Here is an 18,550-nt window from a genome sequence, read left to right as displayed (position 1 = left end):
ACCTTATAACCAGGATAAACTATTATATAGTTGTTGTTTTTTTGTTTGTTTTTATTCTACGCAATTGGTGAAGTTACTGTAAATGTTATGTAATTTTTTTTAGTTAATTTTATCTCTGTAGACCTCAAGAATTTCCCATCTTAGTTTTAGGACTCCAATTAGGGTCCCTACTCCAACTTTAGCAAGCAAAGCTTAAGAGAACACATTAAAAAAATAAGCACCAGATATACAAGACATTTTTTTATTTTTTTCTTCACACGTGACACGTCCATTTATCATTATGTACAATATGTAAACAAGAACAAGACACAAGCTCAATACTAACATGCAAACAGGAAATATATGGCCAAAAAGCTGTTTCTGCCTACTCAGTTCTTGGACAGTTTGACCTGGATTTACATCAGCTTTGGGTTTCTTGCTACACAAAGACTTCACTCGGAGCTGACATTCATGTGAAGAAGTTTACTTTCAAATAACTCTTTTAAACACATAGAAATGTGATTGCGATAAACATACTATAAAAACATGTAACACTATAAATATTGTTCAGGTATCTTCTTAGAAAAATTATGTACATTTTTAAATGTTTTAGTCTTTTCAATAAATCATATTTTTGCAACTATACAACATAGACCTGCAATACAAAACTGGTATGAAACAAATACCATCACTAACATAGAACAGACGGGGTGGACTGAAATGTAATCTTTAAGCCTGTTTTACCTTACAACACTTTGGTTGACTCAAAACAAACGTGGTATAAACTACTAACAAAACTTCCAGTCAAAACGTCTGTGATGGCGTTGTGATAAGGGTGTGATATTTATTGGTGAAGGCTGTTTCTAATGTTTTGTCTCACAATATGGAGAACAATCAACAACATAAAACAGCAGCAAGATACTTTAGAGCAGCATTGAAAGAGATCTCGTAGAAAATATGCTGTGGGTTTCATACAATCTAGCTCTGAGCATAAAAGTGGTAACAGAGCTAACACAGAACACAAAACTACAGTATGAAAACATAAAGACTCACATTTCTTTCTCAACACAGACTACTTTCACATGGTGAATTGACTCAAACACGTTTAAGTAAACTGAGAATGAAACTGTACACCAATCAGATATACAAATGGGAATGAAAAAAATATATAAAGTGATTTGTCACGAAGGTGCAGACCTTCAAGCACCAAGTTCGAGGCCACTTGCCCCACACTGGTGGCACACAGTGTGCCTGTAGTGTAGCAGTTAGGTCACAGTAACACCAGCGCTGTCCTTGCTTTTGTCAACGTATGTAGGAGAGTTGCTTTTGTCCGATATGGATCCTGTGCCTGACGGCAGTGACTGGGCGGCGGGAGAGTGGCCTGATGGTTTGACCAAAGGCTCAGAGTTAGGCTCTGCCTCTGGTTCCTGCTGCGACGCTGTGGCTGGTGGAAAAAAGGAAATGTAACATGTGAGCTCGCACAAAATTAATATCTATACGGGGGGGGGACTGATCCAACATATTTGAGTTGTTTCCCTGCTCCTACACACTTCAATCATCGGTTCAGCAGATCATTAAGGTCTGCAGAAGCCTGTTAATCACAGTGAGTAACATTGAGTAAAATCCTTACTAAAACCGTACTTAAGCTCAGCAAAAAAAAATTTACTTGCGCCAAGTAGGTTTGAGACCTATAAAACATGGAGTACGCACAGCTTCACGCAATCTCCGCTTCATAAATCAAACTTCCTAGAAGGGTTCTCAGGTGTTTCTGAATCACCCCCCCCCCCCACACACACACACACACACACACACACCCACTTTCCGCCATAAATGGTCAATGCAAAGTGCCTTGTGGATCTCATGCATGTGCATAAGCCAGCTTGTTGCAGCATTCCACCATTAACGATGGCGACCGCGGATCAAGGTAGCGCAATTTCACTGAAGCAGAAATTGAGGTACCTGTGGGTGAGGTGGAGAAATGAAAGGAAGTGCTTTTGCAAAACAAATAAGAGAAAATCCACGTTCAGCGTTGCTGAAGCCGTCAATGCAGTGAGTTCTTTGGAGAGATTTGTGTCGGTTATTAAAAGAATGGTCCGATCAGGATTCGATCCCCAGACTCCCAGGTGAAAGTCATGCGCACTAACCAGTCAGCCAAAGAGACTTCTCTCTTGAACAAGTAGCCAGGGTGCATGATCAATTGGGTCACAGACACATGACATTCTGTCTCAATCTGCCCCCTGCTGATATTCTGCATTCCGTATTCTGCACTTCAGGCTGTGTGTTATGTTTTTGTTTATTGTTTATTCATTTAGCAGACACTTTTATCCAGAGCGACTTACAATTTATAACCTATAGGGCATGTTGTGATCTGTGGGGGAAACCGGAGTACCCGGAGGAAACCCACGCATGCATGGGGAGAACACGCAACTCCACGCAGAAAGGCCGCAGCCGAGCGAGTTTCGATCCTGCAACCTTCGTGCTGCGAGGCAACAGTGCTAACCACTGCGCCACCGTGTGTGTGTGTGTTACTTGTTCTGTGTGTGCACGAAGTGGTACAATTGATAATGCTGCTGGAATTCATAAGTGTGTCCTTCTCAGCAGCAGCACTGCAGGTGCTCTCCATGTCCAAAATGTGTGTAAGCCAGGTCCTTAGTCAACTTAACGTTGCGCACATTTTTCTGCTACGTTTTCTTTTATAAATCCCAAAGTTTGCGTGGAAAGTTGCTTACCCAGTTTTCCGACCCCGTTTTGTGCGTAAGCAAGTTTTATAAATGAGGCCCCTGGTGATTGAAATCACGTGGGTCGAAGCAGGGAAACCAGTAAAGCATGTTGAAAAGCTGTCCTTGAGGACCTGGATTACCCTCTCCTAATCTATGCTGAGTTCTTGACCCTCCACATTTCACGTAATCCTACAGGTCAAATAAAACACAATGTGTTCATATTTGATGTGAGTTTACAAAAAGCATCATCTGCTTTAACAGCAACAAAATAATCTACTTCTCATCTGATTATTTTGTGCTTTTTTATTCTCTTTAGGGAAACTTGTGAAAATGTTTCCACTACAAGAGTTTGTTACCTGACTGCGTGCAGGACTTCATGTGCTCAGGCCAGTGGGCTTGTTGGCAGGGGTAATCACAGTAACTGGTATTCCAGCAGCAGTAAAAGATGGCCTCCTTTCTGCAGTTTGCACACCACTGTTTCTTTTTGGTCTCATCCACTGCCTGCTGCTTTTCCACCTCCGTCTGCTTTTTTACCTCGGCTACCAAACGTTCTCTTTCCTGCTCCAGACTCTGTCTCATTTCTGCCATTGTTAACTCTGCATTTAAACAAATACACACCTGTTAGATATAACATAATAAAGCTGCAGGCACACAACACTAATACATGCCTGAAACAGGAAACCTACCCAAGTTGTGCTTCATTTCTGACAGCTCTTGTTGATGCAACCACTGGAGCTTTTCAATCTCTATCCTCAGCCTTCGTATCTGTTGAAAATAAGGCTGAAAATAAATGCCAGTTAAGGGTAAAAGTAGATCCTCCATCAACTCTAATGACATAATGATTCCAAGAGTCCTAGAAGATTAGCAGCTCCAATCTTATATCAGTGCCATCAATTATGTAACAAAACTAAACCAAAAAACAGAAAATGCTAAAAAATAAATAAATAAAACTTGCAGATTTATTTCATAGTGAAAGTTCAAATTTTCAAGTCTAACTCTAAGTAATCATCTTCTGTTTGAGCCTTTCAGTCTCTCACATCTTTGAAGATAAAGGCTTAAGCTTGGTTTATGCTTGACACATTTACTTTCCGCTTGGTGATGCGGCTCGAGGATGGAACGCGCTTCACAACTCGCAGCGTTTATGGTTCGTGCGGCTCGTCTCTGCGGTGAGCCAATATTCTCCCAAACTGTAGGGGGCAGCATGGAGCTCTACGGCATGCATCCAACACTACACCATAGTAGAAGTAGAAATTACTGTTTACAACATGGCATTTCAGCATTTTTTAACAGCGTCCTCGTCTTTTCCGACAGTGCGAGCTATTTCTCTCCAAGAGTTATTAACAACATGTTGATCACGGTGATCTCTGAGAGCTGAATCATACAAATGTCTGTATTTACGAACCTCTGCCATACTAGTTCTTGCCAGTCCACCATGTTTTTCCGCGTCTGACCGTTCGCGTGGTTAGAAATTTTCCTAGGTGCGCGTTGCGGAAATTTTGGGCCGTGCGGAGACGCGGTGGAGGGGCGTGGTTGTTAAAATGATGCAATTTCGCAGCGCGGAGCCGTGCGGACCTCGCGGACGCGTCAAGCATAAACCAACCTTTAACCTAATTCTGTTTTGCTGCTTCAGGATTACCTCTGCAATTGTGTTTCCTGACGTGCTTTTAGAAAGATCGTTGTAGATTTCGGTCATTGTCCCCTTTATTGTGTCCATAATCTGCAAAAAAGTGTAAAAAATTTGTTGACATATAAATAATAAATTATATGCCTCCTAGGCAAAAAGAGGCCTGTGGGGCCATAACTCTATCTATAAAGTAATAATGTCCCTTTCCTTATATTTAATGGGACAGTTATCATATAGCATACATGCAAAAATGTCACCGGCCCAAATAACCCCAGCCCAACAAATGTGAGGACTTACTTTGCTCGTGTACTTGGCTATATCTGCTGCTACATCTGCTGAAACTGTAGGGATTTGCAAGTCTCCCGGCATGAAAGAGGAGCTACCAGATGTGGCCGGTCCAGATGCTGATGACGTCGCACTCTGAGGTGGGTCTTTCTGTTGCACTGCAGGTGATAATGGTGATACAAGACATTTTTAAACAGACTTTTACCTTCATCTGGGTAGTAACCGAGGTTGTGGTTTTTACCTTTGACTGCCTGTCTGGTCTGATAGCGTGTGCTGGAGGAAGAGGAGTTGGAGTTCTGCTGTTGCAGCTGCTGTGGGCTGTGTGTCTGACTCGGTGTCTGCATCTGCGCAGTCGGCTGCTCTCCCTGCTGCTGCTGCTGCTGCCTCTGAACCTTCTGCATGTGCCACTTCTGGGATGATGTCTGAAACTTGGTTGGACTTAAAACAACCGCCCGCTGCACAGCCTGAGCCGTCTCTTTGGGCAGTAGTGGGCGCTGTTTTTTTATAGCTATAAGAACTGGGGACGTTGTTGTGGAGACAGGGGATGGGGAGCTGGCAGACCCACTGGTAGTTGTGGTAGCACTGGGCTGGCCAGGTGCTGCAGCAGAAACAAGGTTAAGTGCTCCTGTGACAGAGGGCTGTAGTGAATCTTTAAGGCTGGGGGAAGTGTCTCGTGTTGGCGCGCTTGACGCAGCAGATGAAGGCAGTTTACCTTTGAAACAAAGAAAACTTATTCAGCATATTCAGAGTTCCTGTTCACTGAACAGTTAGTTGAAAAACTGTTCTACAATTATGGCTAAAGGTAAACATTGGGTTTAACATCACTTAACTTAATCATTCATGCTACATATAAATGAAGAAAATACAATATTCTTCTAATCATGAAGATAGTGATAGGTGATAGGTGGTGTGGGTGTGTGTGCTCTAGCATAACGGCTACAAGAGCCGGTTTCTCGTGCATTTTAGAAGCTCACCTTCCAACTTGGCAACATTAGTGTCTTTAGTGGGTTTGGCAGCGGAGGACCCTTGCTCTTTTCTTGGCCTCTTTGACTCACGACCTCCATGTTCATCCCCCAGGTCAATGACAAGCTCTCTCTCAGAATCAGAGTCTTGTTCAGCCACCGCTGCTGTAGCTGTGGCCGCTTTGCCCTCCTCCGATGATTTAGGCTTTTCAGCAAGGGGCTGAGATTGGGGCGTCCTGGGCTTGTCCTGCAAATCCCTATCTGGGCCATTGCTGCCCTGCTTCTCTTTGAGCAAGGGTTCAGAGGTGGCCTTGTCCCCTGTGGTTGTGCCTCCCTCCTTATTCTCTCCCTCCGTGCTCGCTTTGGGCCTTTTTCTCTCTGCTTTGTCCTTATCATCCGGTGCAGCGCTCTTTGGTTTGTGTTCTTCGTCACTGGGATACTCGCTATCACTGGAATCTGATTTCTCTGAGTCCTCAGAGTCACTGTGATCCACATCTTTATAAGCATCCTCAGAGATCTCATCGATTCCTGTTGGGGAAACTTCACATTTAGATCAACACTGGCCAAAACAAACTGAAACGTGACAAAATTTCTGTTCAAACCAAATCTGAAGTGTAAGACAAGAAAAATGCCGTTAATCAAACCCAAATGATTCTCCAGCTATTAGATGTAGAGATTGAAAACAACACCTTTGACATACCAAGCTGTGCCTTGCAGCTTTCGATGGTCTTATCCAGACTCCGGATGTGTTTCTTTGGAGTAGCAGGTGCTGCAGGTGCGGCTTGTTGCTGCTGCTGCTGCTGCACAGTCTCACTTAGCTCCTTCAGATCCATTTCTGCCTTCACTCGATCTGATCCAAACACAAGTTCATCAAACAACCACCACGACAAACAGTGGTTATCTTTGTTGTAATGTTCATAATGTAATCGTTAGGGATGCACGATATATGGACATCAACATCTGTATCGGTTATTAGGCTTTTTAAACATATTTTTATCAAAACCAGAAGTAAAACTAGGTCGTTATTAACAACCGACGTTTATTCCCATCTTGTTGCCAACTGCAGGGTTTCCCCCAGTGCTTTATAAGACTGGCCACCGGCCAGACTAAGCGTCATGCCCCGCTCCTCTCCCCGACCCTACCGTGTCCGCTGACACGAACGGTGTAACGAAACTAGAACCCTCCATCAGCTATACTGGTGAGAAACAGCATCGGAACGTGTGCAACCCCCCCACCCCCACCCTCACGGAGGAGCGCTGCGTGACGGACCGCGTGACCCTCCGCCGACGGCCGAATCCGCCGGGCTTAACTCATTTTCTGGGGGAAACCCTGCAATTGCATGTGTGTTTCAGGTGGGGCGGGGGATGCCTATGTGGGTTCAGTGTGGGCATGTGACAGTGATCATGATGCAGCCCAGGAATGGGGGGGGGGGTGTTTAACTGAAACATAGAAGCAATGCATATGTTGTTGTTGCTTTTACACATTTTCCAGAGTGTGGAGATGTATATTTATATGTATGCTACCAGTTATCATCCAAAACAGCAGAATTAATGTTGATGTGGGTGCATCTCTAGGATTGGTGCACAAGGAACTGACCAAGGTTGAGATTGAGGATTCCTCCTGTTCCTGTGGTCCTCTCCTGCTTGGGCACGAGTCCAGCGTTAAAGGGCTTCGGACTGCCCGTCACACTGCCAGCTGGACCCACCTTCCCAGAGACAGGGGATGCTACAATTACCAGAATAAAGGAAAAAAATCCATTATTACCTTGTTATTCTGTTTATTCTTTCAAAGTACATTAAAAAGGCAACCGTGTCCTCAAAGTAATTTACCCGTACAGTCCATGGATTCCTCTCCAGTGCTGTAGTGCAAAGCAGGATTCCTGGTGACCTTCTCCGTGTCTTGCTCCCCATCAGACCCTGTGTGAACCGAGGAGTTGGTGCTCATGGGAGAACGGGGCGTTTCTGTCATCGAGGCTCGCCGACTCATAGCGCTGGGCGTGGAGCTCTTGCTGAGGATCATCTTAGGAGATGCAGTTATGTCAAAGTTGAAGCGTAGTTTGTCCGGTTTCTCGGTTTTCACCGCACCAGCACCGGGGTTGGAGGGATCCAGCAGCATCTGCAGCTGGTTGTTGGGTGTGTAGGGGGTGCGGAAGGGCGCGTAGTTAAAGACCCCAAATTTTTTGCGTATATTTTCCACATAGACCTCCATCTCTTGCATGGCACTATTAAAAATGCTTTTTGTTTTCTTTACAGAGAACGGGATCTCTTTGGACATCAAGTAGCAGTTGTTGATCGGTACCCAGGCTCTGCACAAAACATCATCGTCGATTTAGACACGTGTGTTGGTTAGCAGAAAGAACTGTTTACCTATAGCTAACTTCACCTGTCGTGTTGCCCAAAGAAGCGTGCATCTACTTGCCCATCCTTTTCTCGAAGAGCCTTCGCTGGCCAGAACGGGAACCCCTTCAGCTTGGCCCAGACCAGGGGGTGGGGCTGACTCTGTTGAAAAGCAGAGGAATAATGCTTCACGGCTCTGGAACCTAAAGTATAACATATTAATTCACAGAAATTAAAGTTTTAGGATAAAAACATACGCATGGTTCGCAAAACCAGTTATCCCTTTTTTGGCATGAAGACAGGTAGCACTCTGGACACACCTCAATCTCATTCATCTAATAAACAAGAGTTTTAAACACAAATACAATGTTATTTTATACATGCATTAGATGTATCCAGAGAAATACACCAGCAGTGCTTTTTTACCTCATGTTCACAGATCTTCACAATGACTTTGGCGGTCGCAGTTAGTTTGTGATTCCCTGAAACAAAGTCAGGAGTTGCATTTATTTGTTTTTATAAATTCACAAAATCATAATATTACATCTTTTAAAGTGGCAAACCTCCATTATAGATGATGCAGTTGTGTAAGATCCATTTTATATCAGCAAGAAAAGCCTCTGTGCAACCGTACATTTTCTTTTTCACATTCTATCAAAAAGCAAGAAAAAAGGATCATTTCAGACCTGACAAGGTTAAATCTGTTGTGTTTTTAAGTGTCATGCCCGTGTTGTTTCATGTGCTGCTGTTTGTATTTTATTCTAAACACAATGAATACCTTCTCTATAGTACTCAAGTCCATTGGGTGGAAGATGTATTCTGCATAATCTGGGTGTTGTTCCAAAGATACGGGCTTCTGAAAAGGCTCCGTCTGCTCCAAAAATATGAGAAACAAATACATTTAATCTTGTTAAAAAATGTCTACATGAATGAAAAGTCAGCCTTAGAAAGACGAAAAGATTAAAGCGCTTTTACCCCAGGCTGTTTAATTTTCTGGAGTGCAAATTTCAGCAGGTAGGAGAGCTGGTCTATCGTTAGCATCGTCATCGCCTTGCTCTGGGTTTCAATGCATTCAGCAACGGTTATTTTCTGCAAACAAGCAGAGCATTTCAGCGATATTAATTCTTATCACTAAAGTAACAACGAAGACACGTCATGAGCACTAAACTAAACACCAGCTCTACGCAGTTACAGGGTATCTGCAGGTTTAAGGGAGCCAAACTTAAGACTTTTTAAGACCTTTTTTAAGGCCACTTTGACCAAATTTAAGCTATTTGTTTAAATTAAATGTAAGCTATAATTTCCAGCTATTGCCTGGAACCGGTGCTAACCATGTGGCGAACGTGGGATTAACCATCCAGCTACCATTAAACTTGCATTTCCCCATGATGCAAGCGCCCACTAGCTTAACCAGCTAATGTGCTCATCTAAAAATAGCCCCCTTTCACAACCAACTGAATGTGTATGGTTCCGCTTATGCAAATGTCATACACAAAAAATGCTGAACACCAACTAGAAATTCACGAAAATTTTATAGAAATCAAAGAATCTTGTTTATTGGGTCTTTGGTAATTTAAGACCTTTGGAAACTCTATTTAAGGATTATTTGTAATTTTTAAGGCTTTTTAAGGCCTTAAATTTGGAAAAGCAAATTTAAGACTTTTTAAGACTTTTTAAGGACCCGCAGATACCCTGAGTTAGCAGCACGTAGGGCCCGAAGACATCCATAACGAGGAAAATGACGAATAGCAGAATGGGACATTACCAAAAATAGAATTTACTGTAAAACACACTTTTGCAATAATATTCATAAGAGTAAGAGTCCTCTGCAGTCTCCTGTCAGTGTGAGGATGGTGGGAACAGGGGACACATTATAGTGAACTGAGGCGAGGACGTCTGCTGCAATAAATAACACTAAATATAAAGTTTATAGCAGAAATATGTCCAAACAACGTCTGAGATTTGGACTTAGGAACCTCCGATATCGTAGCCTGGCCTGCCGGACTCGACCGGTTTAATTCTGCACAGAATTAAATGGAGGATGAGTCTGGCAGGACGATATCAGCAGAGATTTAGGTTAAGGAAACCATAAAATACCTTTTATTTAACGATTAAATGCATCAATTTTAAAGCAGCTTAATAAAAACAAACATTGAACTGAAATGCTTTTTTTTTTCTGTTGAAATTTGTCAATGTCCATTAAATTGTAGCTGTTGTTTTTTTTCTGCCTAATTGTTAAAATTTTAATAATCCGCCAAATAAAAAGCTACTTTTCAGTGAAAATGTGGTTTAACAGCACAGAATTCCTAAGAAAAACTTAATTTACAAAATAAAACAACTCATTTCATAAACCCTACTTATGCAACAGGCTAACGACAGCACACGGATCTGAAGCGTCTACAGAATACAACTGGTGGCAACGCATCCTCAGCTGTAGCCGCTTCGGTATACTATACACGATTCATGCTAGAACTCGTTTTTGCACACACAGGCACTTCAGCATTATACCTCACACTCTGGACAGAACCAGTCGCCCTCGGGCTCGGCTGGTAGTTTGAGGCACTTGGCGTGGTACACCCTGGGGCAGAGCTCACAGCAGAGCACCTGGCCCTCGCGGTGGCACAGCCAGCAGTAGAAGTCATTCCTGCCGTCCTGCGGTACAACATCAACAGGGTCTGTGGTGAGTGCTGGCTGCTTCATATAGTAAAAGGGACCATGTCTTAGCTCTGACTGAAATGCAGGCAAGAGAAACAGGGGGCAGGTTTCAAAAACACGCAGGAACACAAAAAAAGGTGCAATGCAACAGAAACAAGGCAGTAATCAGGTGGGGTAAGCAGGGTAAAAGCAGCAAGTAGGGTAATAACCACAACAAAAACAGTGCTTCTGCAAACCAAATCTCCAATTATTTAAGGTCTAAATGGATTCTTCTGCAGTATCTTACTGATGTTAAACTCCTGGATGCAGAAAGGCCTCAAAGATATACAGACATGGACAAAATTGTTGGTACCAAACATCGTGTTTCATACAATTCTGAGGCTAAATTTAGGATTTGCTGTTTGCTCAGCAAACGTCTACACATTGTGTAAACTGGGATTAGGTGTGGCGTTTGTCACTGCTGCTGTATATAGAATAAACATAGAATAAACAGAAAAATGGACTCAAATATTATTCTACAGCTGGAAAGCAACTTTATCCATGTTATTTTCTGAGTGGGCCGCCAACGGCACTAATGCACTTCATCAAGTGGTCAAACATTCTCAGAAATCCCCAAAATCTCACAGCTTTGTGTTTCTTTCTCAAAACTGATAACTAAAGTAAGTCAAGCACAGATTAATTAAACTATCTCTCTTTAACAACTTTTGAAACATTTTATGAGACAAACCTATAAAAGTGCATTGCAATAACAATAATGACTGTTTAATTCTTGTTATCCTTCATTTAAAAATGCCCGTCAAAGTAACAGGAACAGCCCTTTTGTGCCTGATTGGATAACAGCAATGAGACTCTACCACTGACACTGACTGTTCATGTTTTATCTCCATAAATAACACAAGCCTGAAGGAGTTCTGCCATGTGGTGGTGTTGCTAATGCTAACAGTTGGCTTGTACTAGCTGAGACGTTCTCTGTTGTTTCCCGAATGCTAAACCAAAAACAGCCTTCCCCGTCGTAAGTCAAGACGGGTGAGTCCATGAATGTTAGGTGACTGTGTGATGTACATCTGTCAGGGTTTTCTAATTCTAAAGATTCACCGTCTATTTTCTATCAGAACCTAATGCAGGAGATAGGTGTAGGAGACTATTTTCATGCTCAGCCTGCTTAGAATCTCAGTTACTCATTATGATCAGAAATTATCAATTGTTTTCAGGGAACCACACCTTTAAGCTAACTCCAACCAGCAGGACAGGTGAGCAGCTGTTCTGTAGAAGCAAAAAATAAATCTAATTTCTACTATTTAACTCAACAGTCGGTAGCTCTTAGTGACAATATAATTAAAAGCATTATTTTTCCAAGACTACAGCAGTTTGACAAAAGGCCACACCTCATCACACAGATAAATAAATATTAATTAATCTATTAATAATAAACAAAGATATAAATCTTTCTAGATTTACTGTGTAACATTAAAGCAGCTGGAATTGCTTAACAAAAGTTTCAACACAACAAAACAATATATACGGCTTGTTTTCAACTAAAAACATCACGGAGGCCGGGTGAATGCTGTATAAATATTTAATTACTGTTGCATCCAACTGAACAGCTGATCAGAAGCTAAACAAACTCTTTGCTGCACTTCAGGTTTGAGCCCTGATGGGCATTTGTGGAAATGTGATACTGGCTCCAATCTACTAAACCTGTTGTCTTTAATTTCAGCAGAAAGCACCGAGGTGGTCGTTCACACACATGACAGAAACTGGTTTAGTTTCAGTGACGGTGTGAAAGGAGCTGACAACAGCCAGCCTGTCACACCTCACCAGGGCAGATAACCAGAATCCCAGAGCCCCTACCTGGTCTTTGTTATTACAGTTCACAGCCCCTGGCTTCTTCTTTTTCTTCAGGGGGCTGGGGGAGGTTTCTGAGGGAGAGTGTCCATTGGAGGAATGGGTGGGACTCGTCACCTTGCGCTTCTGTGGTGCTGTTGATCGTTCTGCTGACCCTGGTGGGTCAGGGACTGGGTGAATAAGAACAACAACAGCTTAGAAGCATCAAAACAAGCGATCTGCACCACTAATGCAGTTATGGGATGAACACAAGCCAGCCTGTATCCCTCTCGTCACATTCTACATTACGGGAGGACGTTCAGGTTTCAGATGATTCTTCTGTTACCTCATTTGACACCAAAAGCAATAATAGAACATTTACATGAAAGATATCTAAGCAGCAGAGAGTGCTCCAAACAAATTGCTCGAAGGCTTCACCCCGTCTAACCAGAGCCTGTGTGGGTTCCTGATATAAACAGGCACACAGCACTCATAATGGATCAGCCATACAGTCATAATGACCATCAAAGCACATTAGACCCTGCTCTCAAAACGGTAAAAATCTATCACGCTCTCCTACACGGTGATGTTTGACTGCTAATGTGAGGTGCACGGCCTTAAGAGACTTACCTTTGGATCGCACAGAAGCATCCATCCCCTCTACCACATCAGACTCGGTCTTTATCTCCTCCTCAGCCAGACTGCAGAGCGACGAACATGAGCACACACAAACACAGAAAAGAGGGGCAAACACAAAGTCAGACCGGGTGCTCACAAACCGTACCAGCGTAACAGTAAACAAGTGGAACACCACCTAAGGCGCCGGGTCTCACGGGATTTGTCAATAGGGACCCGGCTGGTTTCCAGGGGTTCAGCTTTCATTTGACTTTAATGCATTTGAGTCTGGTATTCAAATTTGGTCCATGTTTGCGGTGGCACTCATGTCTGAAAATGTTCTTTATATTCCAAGAGAGAGGAAGGTAACAATCACCATGGCAACGCTCCTCTTCACACAGGATAATTATATATTCACAATGAAACAGAGGGCCATTTAGCTAAAATCTCCAAACATCCCCATTCTCCAGGAATCTGTGCAGCTTCAGCATCTCATTCCAACTAGGTGCTAATCTCTGTGTTTTGTTTATGACAAATAAACCTACAGAGGCAGGAAAACCAGCGGGGAGTTGGCCCATCCAGCCCTGATGAACAGCACGTGTTTCTGGAAGCTTTCAAGCCCTTCAGTAACAACAGGGTCCTCCCAAAGGAGCTAGGCCTTTTCTTAGAAACCATCTTTAAAAGGTTGCTCTAATATTCATCAACTCTTAATAAGCCTCTGGTATAATAAGCCATGTTCTTGAGCTGATTATTAACCTCAACATTTTCCTGTTTTATAAACACCCACTAGTGAACCCCGTAAGCACCAGTCTCTTACTCAGTGTGGTTACATGCACACTGACCAACAGAGTCGATCCAGGTCGATCGTATTGTAAAAAGCCGGGAGTCTTTATCGTAGTTTACATGCACATTACAAAACTGGCCTCTCAAATAAAGTTTGTTCCACTCCGGTACAGTAGGTGGCGACATGCACCCTTTCATGCCGGCATTCTTCTGGTTAGCTTATAGCAACACAAGCAGTAAACAGAGGCTGGCGGGAATGAAGCAGATGGAATAGAATCAGGATGTGCACAATGGCTGAAGGACTGTACAACAACAACGCTGGAACACAGCTTATTTGGTACGTACTGTCCCGTTTTACACGTGTTGATTTGTGAAGACAGTCTTGTCAGATGACCGCTTCCTTGGTGTCGCCACTTCCGGAACACGAGCGTCCTACCAGTTTAGTTCAGCTGACCTGTTTACATGCAGAATGTAATGGAATTGCTACCGCATTATCTGGGAGCTTCAGCTCCGCCTTCAGCCAGACGAACACGCTTACGTGTGATTTAAAAAACCAACGTGCGTCTTTTTAGGGCAATACTTGGGTTTTCTTATGTGCATGAAAACTAATAAATATTTTACAACAGCTAAATATACAATTGACAAGATCCTTGATGTTTGTTGCTCATTTGAAGCGTCGTTTTTAGTTTGAGGAACAAAAAGGCAAAAAATGAGAATAAAGAGATATTAAATGAGGGTTTCTGGTCGTTTTGTGCCTCCTTTGCTAAAGCAGCAGGTTCCAATGGTTCTAACAATGTCCCGTTTATTTACAAGCCTGGAGGAAAAAAGCCCCGATGGGTCACACCCTTGATCAGTTAATAGCTTTAGCTGCACCTCTGGTTTCAGCTAAGACGATGGGGTATCAGGCTACTAGGAGCACCAAGGCCAACCACTTCAGCGGGACAACTTCACTCTCTCACTGACTGATCTAAATGTTTTTAAAGTTTTCTGTTTATAAAGAGAAAATGAACACAAGGCTGATTAAATACCAGCAGAGGGAAAACTGTTTTAAAACTATGGTTATTTAGATCAATCTCAACGTTTCCTGCACTGTAGTTGTAGAACTCTTCATGATACTTACTAAAACCACCAACAGCACACAAAGACCTTCTAAATACAGTCTTCCTTTTTCAGACTGCCAATGTAGCAACCACCAACAGCACATCTAACTAAATCCCAGAGATAGGAGAAGAAAAAGGCAGCCTGCATTGTCTAAAATATGTCACAAAGACCTGGACAGAGAAGCTTAAGAAATATGGCGCATGAGTTTCAGTTAGCACACACACACACACACACACACACACACACACACACTCTCACACACTCCTCTACCCCTTCAGGGCCTTCCTGTTCCGGACAGAGTGAACAAACGAGGCCCAAATGAAAATAAGAAACGTTAGCCGAGTCACTCTGGACCACAACCGTGAAAAGTGAACATTTGCAGCTCAGAGCAAAGTGCCACAACTGTTTTCTTCCTCTATACCTACTAAACACCAAGACGCTGCTGCAACTAGCAGACAAGACAGGAGGACCAGAGGTAGAACAGGCATGATGATCCAAAGGGCATTCTCAGATCAGGAAACATGATCCAGCACACAAGGAGAGTAAGGCGGATAAATCCTCAGCAGGGTCTGAGAAACATTCCAAAGAAACCAGGTTTAGGAAAACAGTATTCCCCCTTCTGCAAACACTGGAGTACCTGATGGACAAAAAGGAAGCAGCACTGAGTCACTGCCTTCAGATCCCACTCCTGTGAGAGACGAGCAGGGTTTCTCTCGTCACAGAAAATGGAGGCCACAGCTTCCTACCCTCCCCCCTCTCCCCCATCCCCCACTCCAAGGCTCAGACTCGGGCACTGGCACATCCATACAGGAGGACCAGCGAGATCTGGGGAGATTTCAGTCCAACGTTTGAGAAAACATGAGCTATGTCAGGAAAAGCCATCACAGCCAATCACAGGAACAGAGGAGAAGCACAGAGCGGAGACACGGGAAAATCCAGCAGCGTGAGAAGCCCTCATCTGTTTTTTTCTCTCATGTTTTCGATCTCTGCTCTTCTCTGTGAACACTGCTGTCAAAGAACAATTAGGTGTCATCTTCAAGGCACAGAAACATTATAAAACCTCGGCCTGTAGGTAAAAATATGCTGTTTTTTACACGTTTCTGATACAAAACTGTTTAAATGAAAACACTGTTTTGTGCTGGAACTAAAATCACTAAAGATAAGTAGCACAGACTAAAAACATGCCACACAAAACCCAGGTTTGGACTCCTATTACCACAAAACAGCTGACAGAAATCAAAACTCACATGCAGATAAAAGAAGAAATCCCTGATTTTAACTTCTGATTTCACTAAGAGTTACTCAGTAAAATAAAAACTCAACATTTCACAAGGTAATGCTTTGTTTGTACAACTAAACCCGTATTGCTAGTCTGAGCAGTATTTTGTGGATAAAAGAGAAGGTTTGACCTGGATTTTATATAAGGTTGAATCAAAGATGGCTGTGGAATTTTCCAGAAGGCCCTGGCTCTCCCTGCTGTTCTCCCTCCGATTGTCAATCTTTAACCTCGGCTCTCGCTGCAATTGGCTGGAGGGCCAGCAGGCTGCAGCGTTATTGGTCGGCTGCGCTGTGCCACACAGATCAGTGTGCAGGCTCCCCTCTTCCTCTTGAAGCTGTTTTGCTGCAATGCAGAGATTTCCTCCTGTATGAAACGGCGCGCTCTTCTTACCTTTAGCTTTCTGTTGCTGCTTATGGCAGCAAAAACCACGAGGAATGATTTTAAAAAGGCCTTTAGGGAGATTAAACCTGTGGTTGTGATTAATACCTCAGCTGCTCCACGTCTGTATTTACGGGCTGCACCAACGCGGACCCAGGCCCTGATCGTTGTCCCTCGTGCTCGGCTCATCTCGCTATTAAAACATTTAGATAATGTGTTCATGAGAAGTACGACAGCTTGTTTTCACCAAACCTAACATAAAGGTCAAACAAAGTGTGGCCTAAAAAGACGGTAATGATATTATTTTCAGCTTTTCCTTTTCTTTTGGTAGATCAAAAGCTCCTTCTATCAGCCCACAAGAGGACGAGGCTGTCCTTTGTCCTCCCCACACAACAGAGACAGCTATATCGGTGCAACGTGACGCAACACAACGTACTATGTTCTCATGATTGTATCACGAACTGATCATTTAACTGTTTTTAAACGGAATAAACAAACTTTAATCTGAAAGTGCTTAATAAAATAAACCCGTCTCACCTCTTTGAGTCCTGGTGCTTTTTATCAATAACTACATTTGTGTTTTGTGTGTGAAAGCTAGAAAAATACTCAACCTAGCAACAGGAGAAAGAGAAAATAAAACTAACAAACACACAGCAACACCTATCAGATCCTCTCAGGCATTTAAATATTACATAAGCATGTCAGCAAAACTCCTGCTAACCCTTGTACTGTTTCCTTCTCCTGACATCTGATATGCAAAAGGAGGGCTAAAGTTCTTCTTTACCAACTACAAAATGGCCACTCTGTGTGTGTGTGTGTGTGTGTGTGTGCGTGTCTGAGAGTGGAGGAAGCAACATGGGGCGGTAACCTCAAGGCCCATGGCTCTAAGAGCTTTGTGGTGTGTGTGTGTGTGTGTGTTTTCTAAAAAACTGGGCAGTAAAAATCAGAAGGATTGCTGTGTGTTAAACTGTTTTTTATGTTCACTGAGCAGAATGATGAACAACGTTCTCACAACAAACCTGTAAGTCGGTCTCAAAAATCTTTTTTTTGTTTTGTTTTTGTTTTTTTGCAGACATAGAACATTTGTTCTTCCTGTCCTCCCTGCCAGGTCCTCAGCACACAAGTTGCTGTTTGTGTACCTTCCTCTGGCCTGGCACAAGACAAAAAACCCAGAGCAGAGCCAGTCCACTCACACGTGCCCTCAAACCCCTGATGCCCATCCCCCAATAGTTGTCTGCCACAAGACTGCCACAACAGAGATGAGACATGGCTGCCATTAGTAAATCCAGTTCTCTGTTGCATTATATTAAAAAAGGAAAAGGATTTGCCATGGTTCACTCTGCCTCCTGTATGGCAGCCTGGTTGTCTGGGGGCACCCCCGTGACCCTGAGACACAGAGAGAGAGCAAGGGTGAGAGTCGTTACCCAACCCCCCACCCTCAACCCTGTGGAGCGCGGAGGCCTGACGAGGCCTCCAATCCACCCCGGCTCCTCCTCCTTCAGCACACTAAACTGAGTTTAAGGGTTGCACATTCATCATTAGAAACCAAAGTCATCGCAAAAGCAAGAAGGAAGCCATGTTGTTATGAGAAGGCTGAGATAAAAAAGACAGAGCTTACCTCTGTGGATGCATGGCTGCCTGACACAATGTTATGTCAACACTTATAAAACATGGAGGACACTCTCAGCTCTCAGCCGGGGAAGGCTCCGCTCTTCAGGCAAGGCGATCAGGCCCCAGCGATGTTAGCCAGATCCTGACTGGTTGCCTACCTCACAGGCGAGATACAAGGCAGCACCTGATTGGCTGAAATGTTTCCTGAGTAATTATCTTTTGTTCACTGCAGGCAGGGGCAGCACTGTGAGAGTCGGAGACAGAGGAAGAAAAATGAGCACAGTGCTAGGTCTAAAACCACACAATTATTGGATCAATATGAGCATTTCTGACAAGCAAACCCTTTGTAACAATGCTCTGAAGGCTTCAGGAGGAGAATCTGGTGGTAGATGTCTCAG

At 43.3% G+C, this 18,550-nt stretch overlaps 1 protein-coding gene across 11 annotated transcripts; it reads right to left on the bottom strand.

Annotated features, from left to right (window-relative positions):
• Positions 1–586: 586 nt before the first annotated feature.
• On the bottom strand, positions 587–18,314 carry LOC107391154 (MYND-type zinc finger-containing chromatin reader ZMYND8). 11 transcript variants are annotated; one of them, XM_054746060.2, is made up of 20 exons: positions 18,160–18,314; positions 13,016–13,086; positions 12,413–12,576; positions 10,415–10,636; positions 8,882–8,995; positions 8,685–8,777; positions 8,470–8,557; positions 8,333–8,388; positions 8,164–8,241; positions 7,953–8,068; positions 7,400–7,875; positions 7,167–7,295; positions 6,271–6,420; positions 5,583–6,098; positions 4,850–5,320; positions 4,621–4,766; positions 4,336–4,416; positions 3,386–3,479; positions 3,056–3,295; positions 587–1,423 (listed from the first exon to the last, which is right to left on the bottom strand). In XM_054746060.2, the coding sequence occupies exons 1-20, from the start codon at positions 18,171–18,173 to the stop codon at positions 1,245–1,247; spliced, it is 3,498 nt and encodes a 1,165-aa protein (XP_054602035.1). In that variant the 5' UTR covers positions 18,174–18,314; the 3' UTR covers positions 587–1,244. The 11 variants fall into 11 exon arrangements, with proteins under 11 accessions (XP_054602035.1, XP_054602039.1, XP_054602036.1 ...); XM_054746064.2 differs by having other exon boundaries at positions 10,415–10,558; XM_054746061.2 differs by having other exon boundaries at positions 3,386–3,464; positions 18,160–18,313.
• Positions 18,315–18,550: the final 236 nt, after the last annotated feature.

This window comes from Nothobranchius furzeri, chromosome 15 (genome assembly GCF_043380555.1).
Source record: "Nothobranchius furzeri strain GRZ-AD chromosome 15, NfurGRZ-RIMD1, whole genome shotgun sequence".
In the NCBI taxonomy this organism is placed as follows: Eukaryota; Metazoa; Chordata; class Actinopteri; order Cyprinodontiformes; family Nothobranchiidae; genus Nothobranchius; species Nothobranchius furzeri.
Note: the sequence above shows the minus strand (reverse complement) of the source record. Positions and strands in the feature narration are given on the sequence as shown.

Excerpts from the sequence above, each read along its gene's own strand:
- LOC107391154 (XM_015968272.3), bottom strand. The coding sequence starts at position 13,267 with ATGAAAGCTGAACCCCTGGAAACCAGCCGGGTCCCTATTGACAAATCC. Across the intron at positions 8,389-8,469 it reads CTGCATCATCTATAATGGAG|GGAATCACAAACTAACTGCG; the intron begins GTTTGCCACTTT and ends ACTTTGTTTCAG. Across the intron at positions 3,296-3,385 it reads AGAAATGAAGCACAACTTGG|AGTTAACAATGGCAGAAATG; the intron begins GTAGGTTTCCTG and ends GTTTAAATGCAG.